The 15,328-nt window shown below is 35.3% G+C and overlaps 1 protein-coding gene across 5 annotated transcripts in view; it reads right to left on the bottom strand.

Annotated features, from left to right (window-relative positions):
- ZNF292 (zinc finger protein 292) overlaps window positions 1–15,328 on the bottom strand; it is a 106,787-nt gene that overhangs the window by 28,643 nt on the left and 62,816 nt on the right. For 3 of the 5 annotated variants that reach the window (XM_055257886.2, XM_063619038.1, XM_063619040.1), the window contains one exon: window positions 14,505–14,640. The exons of 1 other annotated variant lie outside the window; for it this stretch is intronic. In XM_055257886.2, the coding sequence (XP_055113861.1) occupies window positions 14,505–14,640 (136 nt within the window). Of the gene's footprint in view, window positions 1–10,343; window positions 10,466–14,504; window positions 14,641–15,328 lie in introns of those variants that run through there. One more of the 5 variants, XM_055257896.2, reaches the window with a different exon arrangement.

Genomic DNA, 15,328 nt, shown 5'->3' with positions numbered 1-15,328 from the left:
CACAAAAGACTTGACCTTATAAGCAAGAAGAGATTATATTGCTAACTTTTAAAAGTTAAGAACTTTTGGCCCTTACATAAGGGACCATTTAGAGTGAGCTGAATAAACTTGTTGTTGACGAAAATAATTCTGTGTTAAATGCTAACAGTCATTGTTATTAAAATTACACTAAATTTTTTTCCTACAGTAGTTATTCTTCAACACCAGCAGTTAGCATCCTTAAAATCTGTAATGCTAGGGCATTACAACCTTACATGATGAGTAACCACAAAAAGCTACTGGGACATTCCAGAAGAACAGATTCAACTAATATTTTGTTCAATATTGATGGTATATTTTTCATTTTACAAAGCTGAAATCTAACTTTTAAAAATAGATGTTTTATTAATGAATCAAAATATCTACAGAAAAATAAATAAGATGGGAGAAAAGTTTGCCAAACAATAAAACTTCTGTGGGTTTTATGTCATTATTTTTAAAACATCAATGAATAAACTCAGAACAGTCACTTATGCATAAAACATTTCTACTTTGTTCAAACCTCTATCCCCTAGTGCTTGTTTGGTCATCTACAAATAAGAAGTAATATTTTTATTTTTTGTATTTATGAAGGAGAATTTAAGTTTTAACAAGTGCAAGTTTAAATTTTTCCTTAAGTGTTCTTTACTAGAATAGAAATCATGTTTAAAAATTTGACAATGGCTAGCCTGAAACCTTGGGAAGGCTTTTAGTAATAACATTTAAAATGCTCTATGAATAAAACACACTATCTTCTCTGCTTGTTAACAGACTGAAAGATATATCTGGTAAGTAATTTGCAGGTTAGAAGACAGAAAACGAGAGATGTTCTTTACTTCTTGTAATATCCTTTGTTTCCCTCCAGTACTTTCATTTTTAGATCTAACTGTACTCCACTATAGAAAAGATTTGTCTATAAAATGCTATGATCATGGCTCGTCGGTATTAAAACCATAAACACACAAGCAATAGAACACAAGATCTCAAATCTAATCCTTTTCTTGAAGTCTAGACCTTTTCACCTGCTACCCTCTACTCTTTACATTACACTAAATCAAAAGGCATAAAGGCTAAGCACAGATAAATAAAGCATGTGTTTCTGGTGCCTCTGACTATACGTCTTTATGAGATAAAGGGCATTACTTTTCTTTTTTAATATTGTATTATCCTATTAGGACAATTATATTGCAGTTACAGTTTAGTTCACTGTCAAAGCAAAAGATTTGAAATACAAGATAAAAAACAAAGTTATAATAAAGTTATTCTGGCTACAAAGAGCTTTAGTTTCCTAATTCAACAATTTTCTCCAAAGGAAACTCTAGAGATACAAAGTCTGGGAATTATTGCAAATATTCTCACAAAAAAAGTCATAATCAACAGACTCTAAAAGATCATGGTGAAGAAATAACGTAAAGGTGGGAAGTATTTCACAAAACTGATGGTCCCAATCTCAAATAGGCCCTACATGCTCAAATAGCAGCATTTAAGTTAGAATGACAAATTGTGTAATTTCTGCATTAAATCAATGTAGAAAAATATTAATATTGCAAATTTCAAAACCATAGGCTTTTGTTTGTCTCTTAATGATGGGAAACCACTGCCACACTTAGGGCAAAATGGATTTCAAAAATACACAGAATATTTGAGTAGAAGGAAATTTATAGATCATTTTGTCTGTTCCATCATTTGGCAGATGAGTAAACTGAGGCTCAGAGAAGACAAGTGACTTCCTAGGGACATAAAGCCAATTAATGACATAGCTAGGAGTAGAATGAGTCTTCTGACTTCTAGCTTTATACAGTGTGAGATAAGAAAAAGAATTTTTTTTTTTTCTATTTGACTACTGGGTCTACTTCTCATTAGAATGGCACCTTACAGCAGTAAAAACCTGTGAAGCAGCATGAGCCTTTAAAGGAAGATAATTATATATTCTGAAGATCATGATTCAAATGGATCAAAAGTGGATTACACTCAATTCAGTCCTATTGAAAACTCACTTCTCTCCCTCTATTTCTTCACTGCAACAAAGACTGTTTTCATGCTTCTCAGACTTATCTTTGAGTAGTTTAGACATATCAAATTTCACTCCCTAGCCTGCTTTTCCCACTAGCATCCCACAAAAGTATAAAATATTTATAATTTTACTCATGTGTCCCCTTTTTATGTTTTCTCTATATTCACAGACTTCAACAGAAAAGCAGGCTTTACTATATTTGGGCCTATCAAGAGAGCTATGTGACATAAATCACGCTACCACGCTACTTTACATGGCAATATAAATAAATGATATTTAGCCAATTTCATTAAAAATGTAAAAGAGCCTTCTTCCTATGTCACTTTTTTTTTTTTTTTTGAGACGGAGTCTCTCTCTGTCACCCAAGTTGGAGTGTAGTGGTGCAATCTCGGCTCACTGCAAGCTCTGCCTCCCCGGTTCATGCTATTCTCCTGCCTCAGCCTCCCGAGTAGCTGGGACTACAGGCGCCTGCCACCACGCCCGGCTAATTTTTTTGTACTTTACTTAGTAGAGACGGGGTTTCACCGTGTTCGCCAGGATGGTCTTGATCTCCTGACCTCATGATCCGCCCGCCTCAGCCTCCCAAAGTGCTGGGATTACAGGCGTGAGCCCCCACGCCTGGCCATGTCACTTTCATAATATTAAAAGTAAACTACTAATTCCTACATTAAAGATAATTAAATACAAAATATGAGTTGATTTTCTGTGATAATTACACAAGAATTAATTGTGCACTATGTACCACAGGTTACACTAGGTCCTAGATTCCCCCTAAAGTGGGGTCAACTCATTTACTGGGTTCCTATTCTGATGCCCAGATTTGCACATGATTTCCTTTGCAGCATCTTTGACTAGCTGTTTCAAAAGCATCTCAAACTCAGCATACAAAATCTCTACATCACATTATGCGTCATCACCACATTTCCATCTATTCAGTTGTGCTCAAGGCAGAAACCTAAGAGTCTGCCTTAAAAATGCCCTCTCCTACCTCCTTTTCACCCAGACATCAATCTATCACCTAGTTGTGTCACTTCCAATGCCTAAATACTCAATTCCATTAACTCTTCTTCATCTCCACTTCTACATTGTTCCCTCAATCCAACCCAACCCAGCCCAAATCACTAATCAGACTATTTCCTAGCAATCTGCTAGTCTTCTCCATCTACCCTTACCACCTCCATCGCTTCACTAGAATCCAGGGTGCTTCTGATATTACTTTAAAGCACACACTTGATTGTCTTCCCTATTTAAAACCTTCTAGTGGCTTTCCCTTGCTTTCAAAGCAAGGATCACTTATCCTTTTTAAAAACACTTAATTTGTATTCTCTCTTAGAAATAATTCAGCAATTACGCTGGATGCGGTGGCTCACGCCTGTAATCTCAGCACTTTGGGAGGCCAAGGTGGGTGGATCACCTGAGGTCGAGAGTTCAAGACCAGCCTGACCAACATGGAGAAACCATGTCTCTACTAAAAATACAAAATTACCCGGGCATGGAGGCGCATGCCTGTAATCCCAGCTACTCGGGAGGCTGAGGCAGAAGAATTGCTTGAACCTGGGGGGTGGAGGTTGCAGTGAGCTGAGATTGTGCCATTGCACTCCAGCCTGGGCAACAAGAGCGAAAACTCCATCGAAAGAAAGAAAGAAGAAAGAAAGAAAGGAAGGAAGGAAGGAAGGAAGGAAGGAAGGAAGGAAGGAAGGAAGGAAGAAAGAAAGAAAGAAAGAAAGAAAGAAAGAAAGAAAGAAAGAAAGAAAGAAAGAAAGAATTAATTCAGCAATTAGGCAACAAAAATAAAAGACACCGGGATTGAAAAGAAGTAAAATCATCTGTTAGCAGATGACATGATCTTGTATGTAGAAAGCCCTAAAGATGCCATTTAAAAACTACTGCAACTAATAAACAAATTTGGTAAAGTTGCAAGATATAAAAATTCACACATAAATATCAGTTGCATCTATACACTAACAATGAACAGTTCAAAAAGGAAATTAAGAAAATAATTCCATTTACGATTGCAACAAAAACAATAAAATAAGAATAAAACTAACCAAGGAGGAGGCGAAAGGCGAAAGACCTGTAGACTAAAGATTATAAAACATTGTTAAAAGAAATGAAGTGCATAAATAAATGGAAAGGTATCTTGTGTTCATGGATGATAAGACTTAATATTATCAAGATATCCATACTAGGCAAAGCAATCTATAGACTTAACACGATCTCTATGAAAATCTCAATGGCATTTTTTTTTTTTTTTTGCAGAAATAGAAAAATGCATCCTAAAATTCATATAGAATCTTTAAGCCAAAATAACTGACAAAGAACAACAAAGTTGAAGGTCTCACACTTCCTGATTCAAGATGTATTACAGAGCTCAAGTAATCAAACACTGATGATACTGGCATAAAGACAGACATGTGAACCAATGAAATAGAAAAGAGTCTAGAAATAAACCCTATCATATATGGTCAAATGATCTTTGACAAGGGTGCCAAGGTGGCTCAATGGGGAAAGAACAGTCTCTTCAACAAATGGTGCTGGAAAAATTAGATACCTAGATGCAAAAGAATGTAGCTGGACCCTATTCCTGCACCATATACAAACATTAACTCAAAACGGATTAAAGACTTAGATGAAAAATCCAAAATTACAGAACTCCTAGAAGAAATCATAGAGAAAAGCTTTATGACAATGGACTGGCAATGATTTCTTGGCTATGACACCAAACATGTCACAGGCAACAAAAGCAAAAATAAAACTACATCACAACTTAAAAACTTTTGTGCAAAGGACACAATCAACAGAGTAAAAAGGCAACCTTTTCACCAGAGTGAAAAGGAATGAGAGAAAATATTTGCAAATCATTTCTCTGATAAGGGATTAATATCAAGAATATATAAAGAGCTCCTTTAATTCAACAACAACAAAAAAACCCAATTAAAATATGGATTAACAACTTGAATAGATATTTCTCAAAAGATAACATTCGAATGGCCAACAAACATATGAAACATCAAAAATCATCAGAGAACTGCAAATGAAAACCACAATGAGATACCACCTCACACCCAGTAGGATGACTACTACAAAAAAAACAGAAAACAAGTGTTGGTGAGGATGTGGATTAACTGGAACCTTCGTACAATACTGTTAGGACTGTAAAATGATATACCCTCTATGGAAAACAGTACAGAAGTTCCTCAAAAAATTTAAAATACAGCTACCATATGATCCAGCTATCCCACTTCTGCTTATACCCAGAAGAACTGAAAGCAGGGTCTTGAAAAAGTGTTTGTATGCCCATGTTTATAGTAGCACTACTCACAATAACCAAGAGGTGGAAGCAATCCAAATGTCCAACTACGACAGATAAATGAATAAACAAAATGTGGTATAAACATACAATGGAATATTATTCGGCATTAAAAAGGAAGGAAATCCTTTCACATGCTACCACATGGATGAATCTTGAGGACATTATGCTAAGTGAAATAAGTCAGTCATAAAGAGAAAAATATCGTATGATACTGTTTATATAAGGTATCCAAAGTACACAAAATTATAGAAACAAAAAGTAGAGTAGTGGTTACCAGGGGCTGAGGGGTAAGGGAAAAGGGGAGCTGTGGTTTAATGGGTATAGTTTTCATCTTGGGGTTCAAGATGAAAAAGTTCTGAAATATGTTTACAACAATGTAAATGTATTTGACATTACCAAACTTAAAAATAGTTAAGAGGGTACATTTTATCTTGTGTGTGTGTGTGTGTTTTTTTTTACCACAATTAAAAATATACTAAAAAAACACAATTCAGCATCGTTGGTCAAAAAAAAAACCCAAATTAAGATATTTAATAAAACACAATACTTCAAGCTCTAGAATACAGGTTGCCCAGAGAGTCTAATTTAATTGGTATGAGGTAGGGCCCTGGCACTGGTCTATCCAAAACCTCTCCAGGTAATTCTAATTACAGCCAGGATTGAGACTACTGCTCATGGTAACTTCCAAATGACCAATTAGAGATAATCAATCTTGACCCCACCTCTTATCCTTTCCTGAAGAAAGATGTTACATTTTCAGGAAATGGAATTAACTTTCAAAGATTAGAAAGTATTTCATATCATAGATGAACTTCGTATGCTACAATTTTTGCATAAAATAAGATTTAATTATGAGTATTAGATTTAACTAAATTCTGACATATTTTTCCATGTAACATTATAAAATATACCCATTAAGGCCAGGCATGGTGGCACACGTTTGTAATCCCAGTACTCTGGGAGGCCAAGGCAGGTGGATCACCTGAGGTCAGGAGTTCGAGACCAGCCTGGCCAACATAGTGAAACCCTGTCTCCACTAAAAATATAAAAAATTAGCTGGGCATGGTGGTGCATGCCTATAGTCCCCGCTACTCGGGAGGCTAAGGGAGAAGAATCGCTTGAACCTAGGAGGCGGAGGTTGCAGTGAGGCAAGATCACACACTGCACTCCAGCTTGGGCGACAGAGGGAGACTCCGTCTCAAAAAAAAAAAAAATATATATATATACACACACACACACACACACACACACACACACACACACACACACATCTACACACACTAAAAAATAATGTACTTGTCTAGGAGGTTTAAGAAACCAAAGAGCGCGTTTAAAAATCCTTTTTAGTAAAACTGAAAACTTTGGGTCATATAATTAAATACTTATATTTAATTATGAAATATTTGGGTATAATCCGCACGTAATCAGATCTGACCTCACTCTATTTACCTGGGCAACATTAGTTATCGCTAGCTCTCTCCTCCCATCCCCTCTCCTGCTAAAATATTATTGCATCTTAGGTATGCTAATATCTAGCAAACTAAGAGCAATTTTTCCATTTTCACTTTAAAATGCAAAGTTTATTACTAAAATAAGGGCTTATTTCCCACAAAACCATTAATGATTTATAAGTATCATGGAAAGTCTTAAGCTTTAGAAATTTCCTTTGAAAACAAAAGAGTTCTGGGGGGAAAAAAGAGAACTGCAGTGCTCAAGATGCAAGAAAGGACTGGCAAGCTGACAAAAATGCAATTTATGCAACTGCAAATTAACCCAATATAGAAGTAGAGGGAAAGTGCCTAAAAAATTCAGTGTGACTATAATAGGGAGTTGTCTTAGAGCTTAGAGTTTAAAATAATACATACAAAAGCAGGAAAAACAGGTTTAAGACCAAGGATGCACCACCATGAGTGTCAGACACCTGGTGCTAACAACCTATGCAAAATGTTAATAAAAGTAAAACCCAAGATGACACCTAACTCACCAAAAATGCTGAGAACAATAAAACTGAGCATGGTGAGACCTTCTTGGGCAAGTCTCCTACTTGGGTTTGATTATGTACTATTTATGATAGCAAAGAAAAGTATATTTCTTCTACTCTTACTACTCTATTTCTTTGATAAGCTTAAGATTTAAGAGTAGAACAAACCATAGAATAAGTGAAAACAGATGGCAAAATGTAATTTTCAAAACAGGGCTGATGGTACTCCTTGCTAAACTGTAGAAACGGCAACAGATGTAATCCTGAATAAGAGTTTAAAAATTAATTATATTAAAAAAGATGGGTTGTGATTGTTCAGAAAAAGAAGTGAGACTAGTAAGAGCCAAGATGAATTCACTAAACATAAATTAAGTTACACTTTTCACAGAAATTCATCTCAAAATGGATCATATACCCGTATGTAAAATGCGAAACTATGAAATTTCTAGAAAAGATCATAGAAAAATCTATATGGCCTTGGATTTGGCGATGAGATTTTAGATAAAATACCAAAAGCACGATCCATGGAAGAAAAAACTGGGAAGTTGGACTTTATGAAAATGTAAAACTTCTGCTCTGTAAGTTGCTCTTAAGAGAAAGGACAAGCCACAAGAGGATTCTTTCACAAGAGAGAAAGAAAAGATTTGCAAAACACGTATCTGAAAAAGAACTTGTACCCAAAATATACAAAGAACTGTTAAAACTCAACAATAAGAAAACAAACAACCCAATTAAGAAAAAGGCAAGAGATCTGAACAGATGCCTCACCCAAGATATACAGATGGCAAATATGCATATGAAAAGATGTTCAGAATCATTTGTCATTACAGAAATGCAAATTAAAATAACAATGTGATATCACTACATGCCTATTAGAATGGCTAAAATTCCAAAAACAGACAATACCAATTGCTGATAAGGGTATGGGGCAAAAGGAATTATTCACTGCTGATGAGAATACAAAATGGTATAGGCACTTTAGAAGACAGTTTTTTTTTTCAAAGCTAAACACATTCTTACCATATGACATAGCCATCATACTCCTACGTATTTTCACCCAACTGATCTGAAAACTGACATCCACACAAAAACCTGCATGCAAATGTTTATAACGGCTTTATTCAAATCACCAAAAACTGGCAGCACATACATCAAAAACTAGCATCCATTACATGGCTGTACCACAGTTCGTTTAGCCATTTACCTTTAACAGGTGAATGGATACTGTCGTACAGCCATATAATGGAATATTATTTAGTGATAAAAAGGAATAAGCTAATAGCTCATTGGTTTAACAGACATGTAAAGCCCTGGATGAATGTTAAATATACAATGCTATGTGAAAGAAGCTTGAATGAAAAGCTTTAATCACGACATCCCGAAAAAGGCAAAACTATAGAGATGGCAAATAGATCAGTAGTTGTCAGGTGTTTGGGAGAAGGCTGGATAGGTGAAACACAGTTGATTTTTTTTTTTTTAGGGAGTGAAACTACTATGTATACTACTGTAATGGTGGACACATGACATTATTTTCATTTGTCAAAATCTGTAAACTATACAACACACAGAGGGAATCTTAAGGTATGCAAATTGAAAAAAAGTTATTTAAGAGGTTCAGGAAGCCCAAGGTGGAATAAAGAATACAACAAAATAACTGTATTACAAATGTACGAAAAGAACCTCACTGAAAGGAATGGAGAAATAAGGTGCTCACCTAAGTAACTTTGGAAATGAGTGGAGAATGTAAGAATAAAGTAAAAAAGGACTGTACAAAAGCACTGTACTGTAATTAATAAAGTTTTTTCCTATAGGGGTATACTAGGATTAAGTAAATGGATGGCCAATGGTGGAAGAATCTAGTCTGAAAGGCTACATACTATATGATTCCAATTATGTGACATTTTGTTGAAGTGGGAGGTCACAGATAAGCAAGGGAAGGAGGCTACAATGATCTTTGTGTTAATGAATTAGACTTGGAGACATCAGTAAGAATTCATACTTAGTTTAATATAGATCTTCGTTTCTAATACCATTCTCCAATAAAAGGAACAAGTCCTCCCTAGAGAAACAGTTGATTCCAGGACTCAGGCAGGAAATACGCCAGATGAGCCTGGAGCATATTACAGTGCCAGAAAGCAAGGAAGTAATCACACAAAAAACAAAACCCACTGACGAGGGACACAAGAGTCAAAGAGCTCCCATGCCAAAGCTGGAAGAAACTGAGCAACAAAATAAAGTAGTATCAGATTATGACCAAAGTATAAAATAAATATATATAAGGCCATACTAATATAAATGACTGATTGAAAAAATAAATAGGGAGGAGACAAATCTCCTGTGTAGAATTCCAGATAACATGTAGATACTGCCTCCTCAAGGAGGTGGAGCATAACTTCCCACTTCAAGTATGGGCTGCACATAGTATTTTCATTCTAAAGAATATAGCATGGAAAGGGAGAAAAGAGTAACTTCACAGTGGAGAAACCTGACACACGCTGCCACAGCTAGGTGGTCTAGGTTCACATCAACAGTGGTAAGTCAGCTGGGTGTAGTGGCTCATGCCTGTAATCCCAGCATTTTGGGAGGCCGAGGCAGGTGGATCACTTGGGGTCAGGGACTCGAGACCAGCTTGGCCAACAAGGTGAAACGCCAACTCTACCAAAAAATACAAAGAAGTTTAGCCAGGCATGGTGGCACACGCCTGCGGTCCCAGCTACTCGGGAGGCTGAGTTGGGAGAACTGCTTGAACCCAGGAGTTGGAGGTTGCAGTGAGCTGGGATTGTGCCACTGCACTCCAGCCTGAGAGATGGAGTAAGACCTTTTCTCAAAAAACAACAAACAAAAATCCCAAAAAACCTCAAAACAGTGATAAGTCATGTTGACAATAGATACCCTTTATATAACGTGATGGCAATGGTACTTTACCTTTCTGGTCTTCCTCCTCAAAACCCATAACCCCAGTCTAATCATGACAACAATATAGACAAATCTCAATTGAGGGACACTCTACAAAATACCTGACCAGTACTCCTCACAACTGTCAAGGTCATCAAAAACAAGGAAAGTCTGAAAAACTGTCACAGCCAAGAGGAGCCTAAGGAGACATGACGACTAAATGTAATGTGGTATCCTGGATGGGATCCTGGAATAGAAAAAGGACATTAGGTAAAAACTAAGGAAATGTGAATAAAGTATGGACTAATTAATAACAAAGTATAAATATTAGTTTATTGTGACAAATGTACCAAACTAATGTAAGATATTAATGAGAGTGAAAACTGGGTGTAAGGTATATGGAAACTCTTCACAATTTTTCTATAAATTTAAAACTATTCTAAAATAAAAAATTTTATGTAAAAAATAAATTGGGTCAGACTAACCTCAGTATTGAATAATCTTACGTAAGAGAACTTTAGCCAAACATTTGTCAAAAACAAGGAAAGTCTGAAAAACTGTCACAGCCAGTTTTTCACAGCCACAAACACTTGTTATGGTCTTTCACCAAATCCTTTAGACAGAAAAGGAGAACCATGGGCCAGCATTATGGGAAAATAGGTGTATTTGATAAAACAATAATCATCAACGGATATGGATGTATCTTACATCCTAAAGGCAAGCAGAAAGATTTTTTTAAGTATCCCAGAAACTTGATTTCTGGACATGATCTTTTTATGGTTATGATGAAGAACCTGGATGCCAATATGGTATATGAAAATGAAGTCTGCAAAATGAGAGGAAATTGGGAAGGACAAAATCCTTGAATAACAAAATCAAGATTAAAAAGAATCTTGACAAGTTGGGGAGACAGAATGGATCTAATACGGTAAAATTACACAGGAAGAAAAAGGTAATACACTTGTATACCAAAAGAAAAAGAATACGAACGCAGATTGAGAAGACATAATTAAAAGCATTTATTTTTTAAAAATTTTAAATGATTTTAGTAACTTCATTGAGTTGTGAGAATTACATGGCTGCCCAAAAACGTAATGTCATCTTACATCACACTAACTTAAGTATAAATGGTTAGCATGAAGAGAAAGAGGATACTCTGACCTCAAAACTGGCCAGATCATATTTAGAGTACAGATGAAGTGCTGAGATTTACACATTTAAGAGAACTACAAAAACATAAAATGCACTCAAAAAAGAAGAATCACGATTGTAGATTTATAATCATGCCACATTAAGGTTTTTAGTCTACAAAAGAAGACTCCCATAAATATATATACCTGCTATATATCCACAAAATTTAAAAATTAAAGAAAAGAAGACTAAGTGTAGACATGATGGCAATCTTTAAAAATCTCAATTGCTACCAAGTGAAAGAGAGATTTATACTTTACTATGGCTTTAGAGGCAGCACCAGATCCAAAAGATGGAAACTCCAAAAATTAGTTTTCACAATTTTCACAATGAAGATTTTCTAATCACATGCTAAGAATAGACTGAACTACATAAGTACCATACTGTAGAAGTGTTTGAGCAAAAGCTAATTTATCAGTGATGTTTTAGAGGGGAATTAAAATTAAGTAACAAATAATTGAGCATTAAGTACCTTTCCAATCCCAAGATTATGACTAAAGGGAGGCATAAGTAATATTTAAGTATGCCTAAAGTTCCTTTGATATTCAAAACCATCTACTTGACTTGTATTGGTTTAGTTATTAGAGCTACCTCACTCTAGGATACTCAAATGCTGACGTGAAACCAGTATCTTTGAGTCCTGTCCACCCTCACTCTCCCAAATCAGAGTATTTCTTGGTTGAGCTGGGCTTTAGTAGGTCCAAAATCAGTCAGTTGAAAAAAATAAACTAAAATAACTCAGAATTAATCAGACTATTCACTGTTCAAATACTACATCAAAACTTCAAAGGCTTCACTATAAACAAATGAATGAGTATAACCTATAGAGGTATACTCTTTTTCTGGGCTCTTATTCTTCTCTTCAAACTTACTGCAGGCTAGATTATGGCTGCAAATCTCTCAATCATGTAACATCTCTCTGGTTTTTTCATGAGTTGTATTGTATTAGTTTGGCTACCTACAATCCATCTAATTTGCAGAAAACTCCTCCTGGCTGCATAGTCCTAATTATTCCAGTGGCTATGACAGATAAAGGTCAAGAAATAAAGCAGCACAGAGATGGGCAGAGACATTGGTTAACAGATAACAATGTTAGGCACGTTCAAACAAGTAAAGAAATCAAGCACATTATATTTTCAAATAAAGCTGAAATCTCTGCTAGGATAAAGGTTCCTTTTTCCTGCTTTAGCATAATATGTGAATTTGGCAAAACGCTGTTCAGAAATTGACAATGGGACAAGGAGTTACTCCTTTATTTAGAGTAGGTACAATTCTATTTTATTAGGCTAGATGCAACAGGGCATAATAGGGAGAGGCTGAGGTCTGATTTTAATTCCTGGCTCTGCCTCTCATCACTGGTAATGTGGTAAGAAAAAAATACTCATCTTTCTGAGCCTCTATTTTCTCATCTGAAAAATAGGGACAAAAAAGATCCTATCTTTATCACAGCATTCACTATGATGGTTAAATAAAACCATGCATATAAAAGCACTTTCCAAATTGTGAGGAACTCGTAATTTGATATTATTACTAATATATCACATCTAATATTTCTAAAAGCTGAGAAGATCAGAAAGTATAATTTGGTGCTAGAAGTAAAGAATACTGGTATTAATCTATTGGGAATAAAGTTAATATGGCAAGGCAAAAAAAGAAATCTAAGATTCTCAACTTTTAAATTTATTGTTAGGCTGGGTGTGGTCAGTGACGCCTGTAATCCTAACACTTTGAAAGGCTGAGGTGGGAGGATGGCTTGAGCCCAGGAGTTCGAGACCAGCCTGGGTAACACAGGGAGACCCTGTCTCTACAAAAAATAAAAATACAAAAATTAGCTGAGTGTGGTGGCATGTGTCTGTAGTCCCAGCTACTCAGGAGGCTGAGAGGATCACTTGAATCTGGAAGTGAGGCTGCGGTGAGCCATGATTGCACCACTGCACTCTAGCCTGGGCCACAGAGCAAGACCCTGTCTCAATAAATAAGTAAATAAATAAATAAATTACTACCATTATTTTAAGTAATGAAAGGATCTCCTTCCAAGGTCTCGAGAACACTGTAGCTAATTTTTGGATATCCATGAAGGTAGGGGATACTAAAAATAAACCTCTTGTGAAAACTAAGAAACAAGTACACTGCTAGAACGATCAAGAAAGCATGGAGAAAATGGTGAAGACAGAAATCAAGTAGGAATAACCAACCTAAAGAGAAGTTTGAAGATTGGCTGGGAAGGCTTTGGGTAAATATCAAAGTACCAGAAGAGCTCACAAGCAATAGACTTAACACTCCCTTCTCATGGCCTTCATAACTTGCTATCATATAGCAAAATTTCCTAGAATTTGCCACTGATCATCAAGAAAAGCAGCAATAAATGACGGAAGAAGCTTACAGTGGTAAATATATGCTTTTCCATTAGATAAATTACAATTTCTTTAAAAAATTTACTTCTTCAGTTAAATACCTTGGGAAAGGTTAGGGTGATATTTGGGCACATTTTCCTAAATAATCTCAAGAAAAGTATCTAGAAGACAACTGTACTTTTCTTCAGGGTCTATATAAATTTTAAACTCTAAAAAACATTAAGTGTTATACATATAAGTAATTTAGCCATCTACTTTCAATAGGATACCAGGCTGAGCTCATATAAGAAAAACGCAGGGGATACAATAAGACTGAGCAATAAACTGAGAAAGCATATTAATCTTAGAGACAAAAGACTTAGAGAGTTCTAGCACTGATTTCTTATCTTATTTTGAGGAAGGGCGTTTCAGCACCCTATTTCTGTTTCTCCCAACTATCAAATAAATTATCAAATATAAACTGGATTGCCACCTGTCAGAAGTTACAGAAGGAATTCCTCTATTAAAAAGATGTTGGGAAAAAATTCTAGTTTATCTGTTAATCTACGATTCTATAATCATATAAATACATCTTCCCCAAAATAAAATAAAGGCGCAGGGCCTCAAGCACACCTCAGAAGATATTTAATTAAATGGTCCTTCTTTGGAATATCTTGAGATAAATTGTATCAAAACAACTTTAACACTTATTTTTTCTAGTCTAATTATTCTTTTTTTCTCTCTCTCTAGAAAATTTACCTTTATCCTTATCCAATGGTTCCTGGGAAAGAATAGTGCACAGTACCGGGTTTTTCCACACCCCAGTCTCTTGAGCTAGAGTGGCTAAAAAATGCAATTCACAGCTGCCATTCTCCATCAGCTTTTCATGAGCTACCTATAAATATTAAATAAACATCCAAAGAATTACAACAGATTTTTAAAAGCAAGCTTATCAGGCTTTAAATATAACACTAAACTTCTGAAAAGACTTTCATCTTAAAAATTTCACATCACATTACAAAGTACTCAATTCCTTTACTTCTAATATTTAAAGATGAATTTCAAGGATAAGAAATAAATCATTTACAAATCTTAAATAAATATAATGTATTTACAGAAGTAAGTCTGTATTTTTTCTTCCCCAAAATCTAAGCCAGGAGTAAAGTTATTCCTCAAGAAAGCAATCAGAATATCCATACGCATAAAAGACCTTACACATTTTATATCCTCTGTGTTTAAAAAAGTTTTCCCCCAAATCTACCATTAATAAAAAGATTTGCATAACGAACTAAGTGACAACTTATGCATATTCCAATAAAAGGGAATTACGAAAAGAAAATAACTAAATGTATGATTTTTTCATTTATTCATTGTATAGTTCTGGCAATTTCACATTAAAGCTGATGATGAATGTTGCCTGCTAGTTGTTTCCAAGTGTTCATGAAATGGGCATAGTCTTCAGTCCACAAAAGACCAATAGTTTTTATTCAGTTCAGAAACTGTTTATTGAGAATTTCTATGAACAAAGTTCTAGAGAAGAGCAACTAGTCCCTGACTTTATGGGGCTTATCCTCTAGTGGGGT

Source organism: Symphalangus syndactylus, chromosome 2 (genome assembly GCF_028878055.3).
Source record: "Symphalangus syndactylus isolate Jambi chromosome 2, NHGRI_mSymSyn1-v2.1_pri, whole genome shotgun sequence".
Taxonomy (NCBI): domain Eukaryota; kingdom Metazoa; phylum Chordata; class Mammalia; order Primates; family Hylobatidae; genus Symphalangus; species Symphalangus syndactylus.
This window is presented reverse-complemented; position numbering and strand designations above follow the sequence as displayed.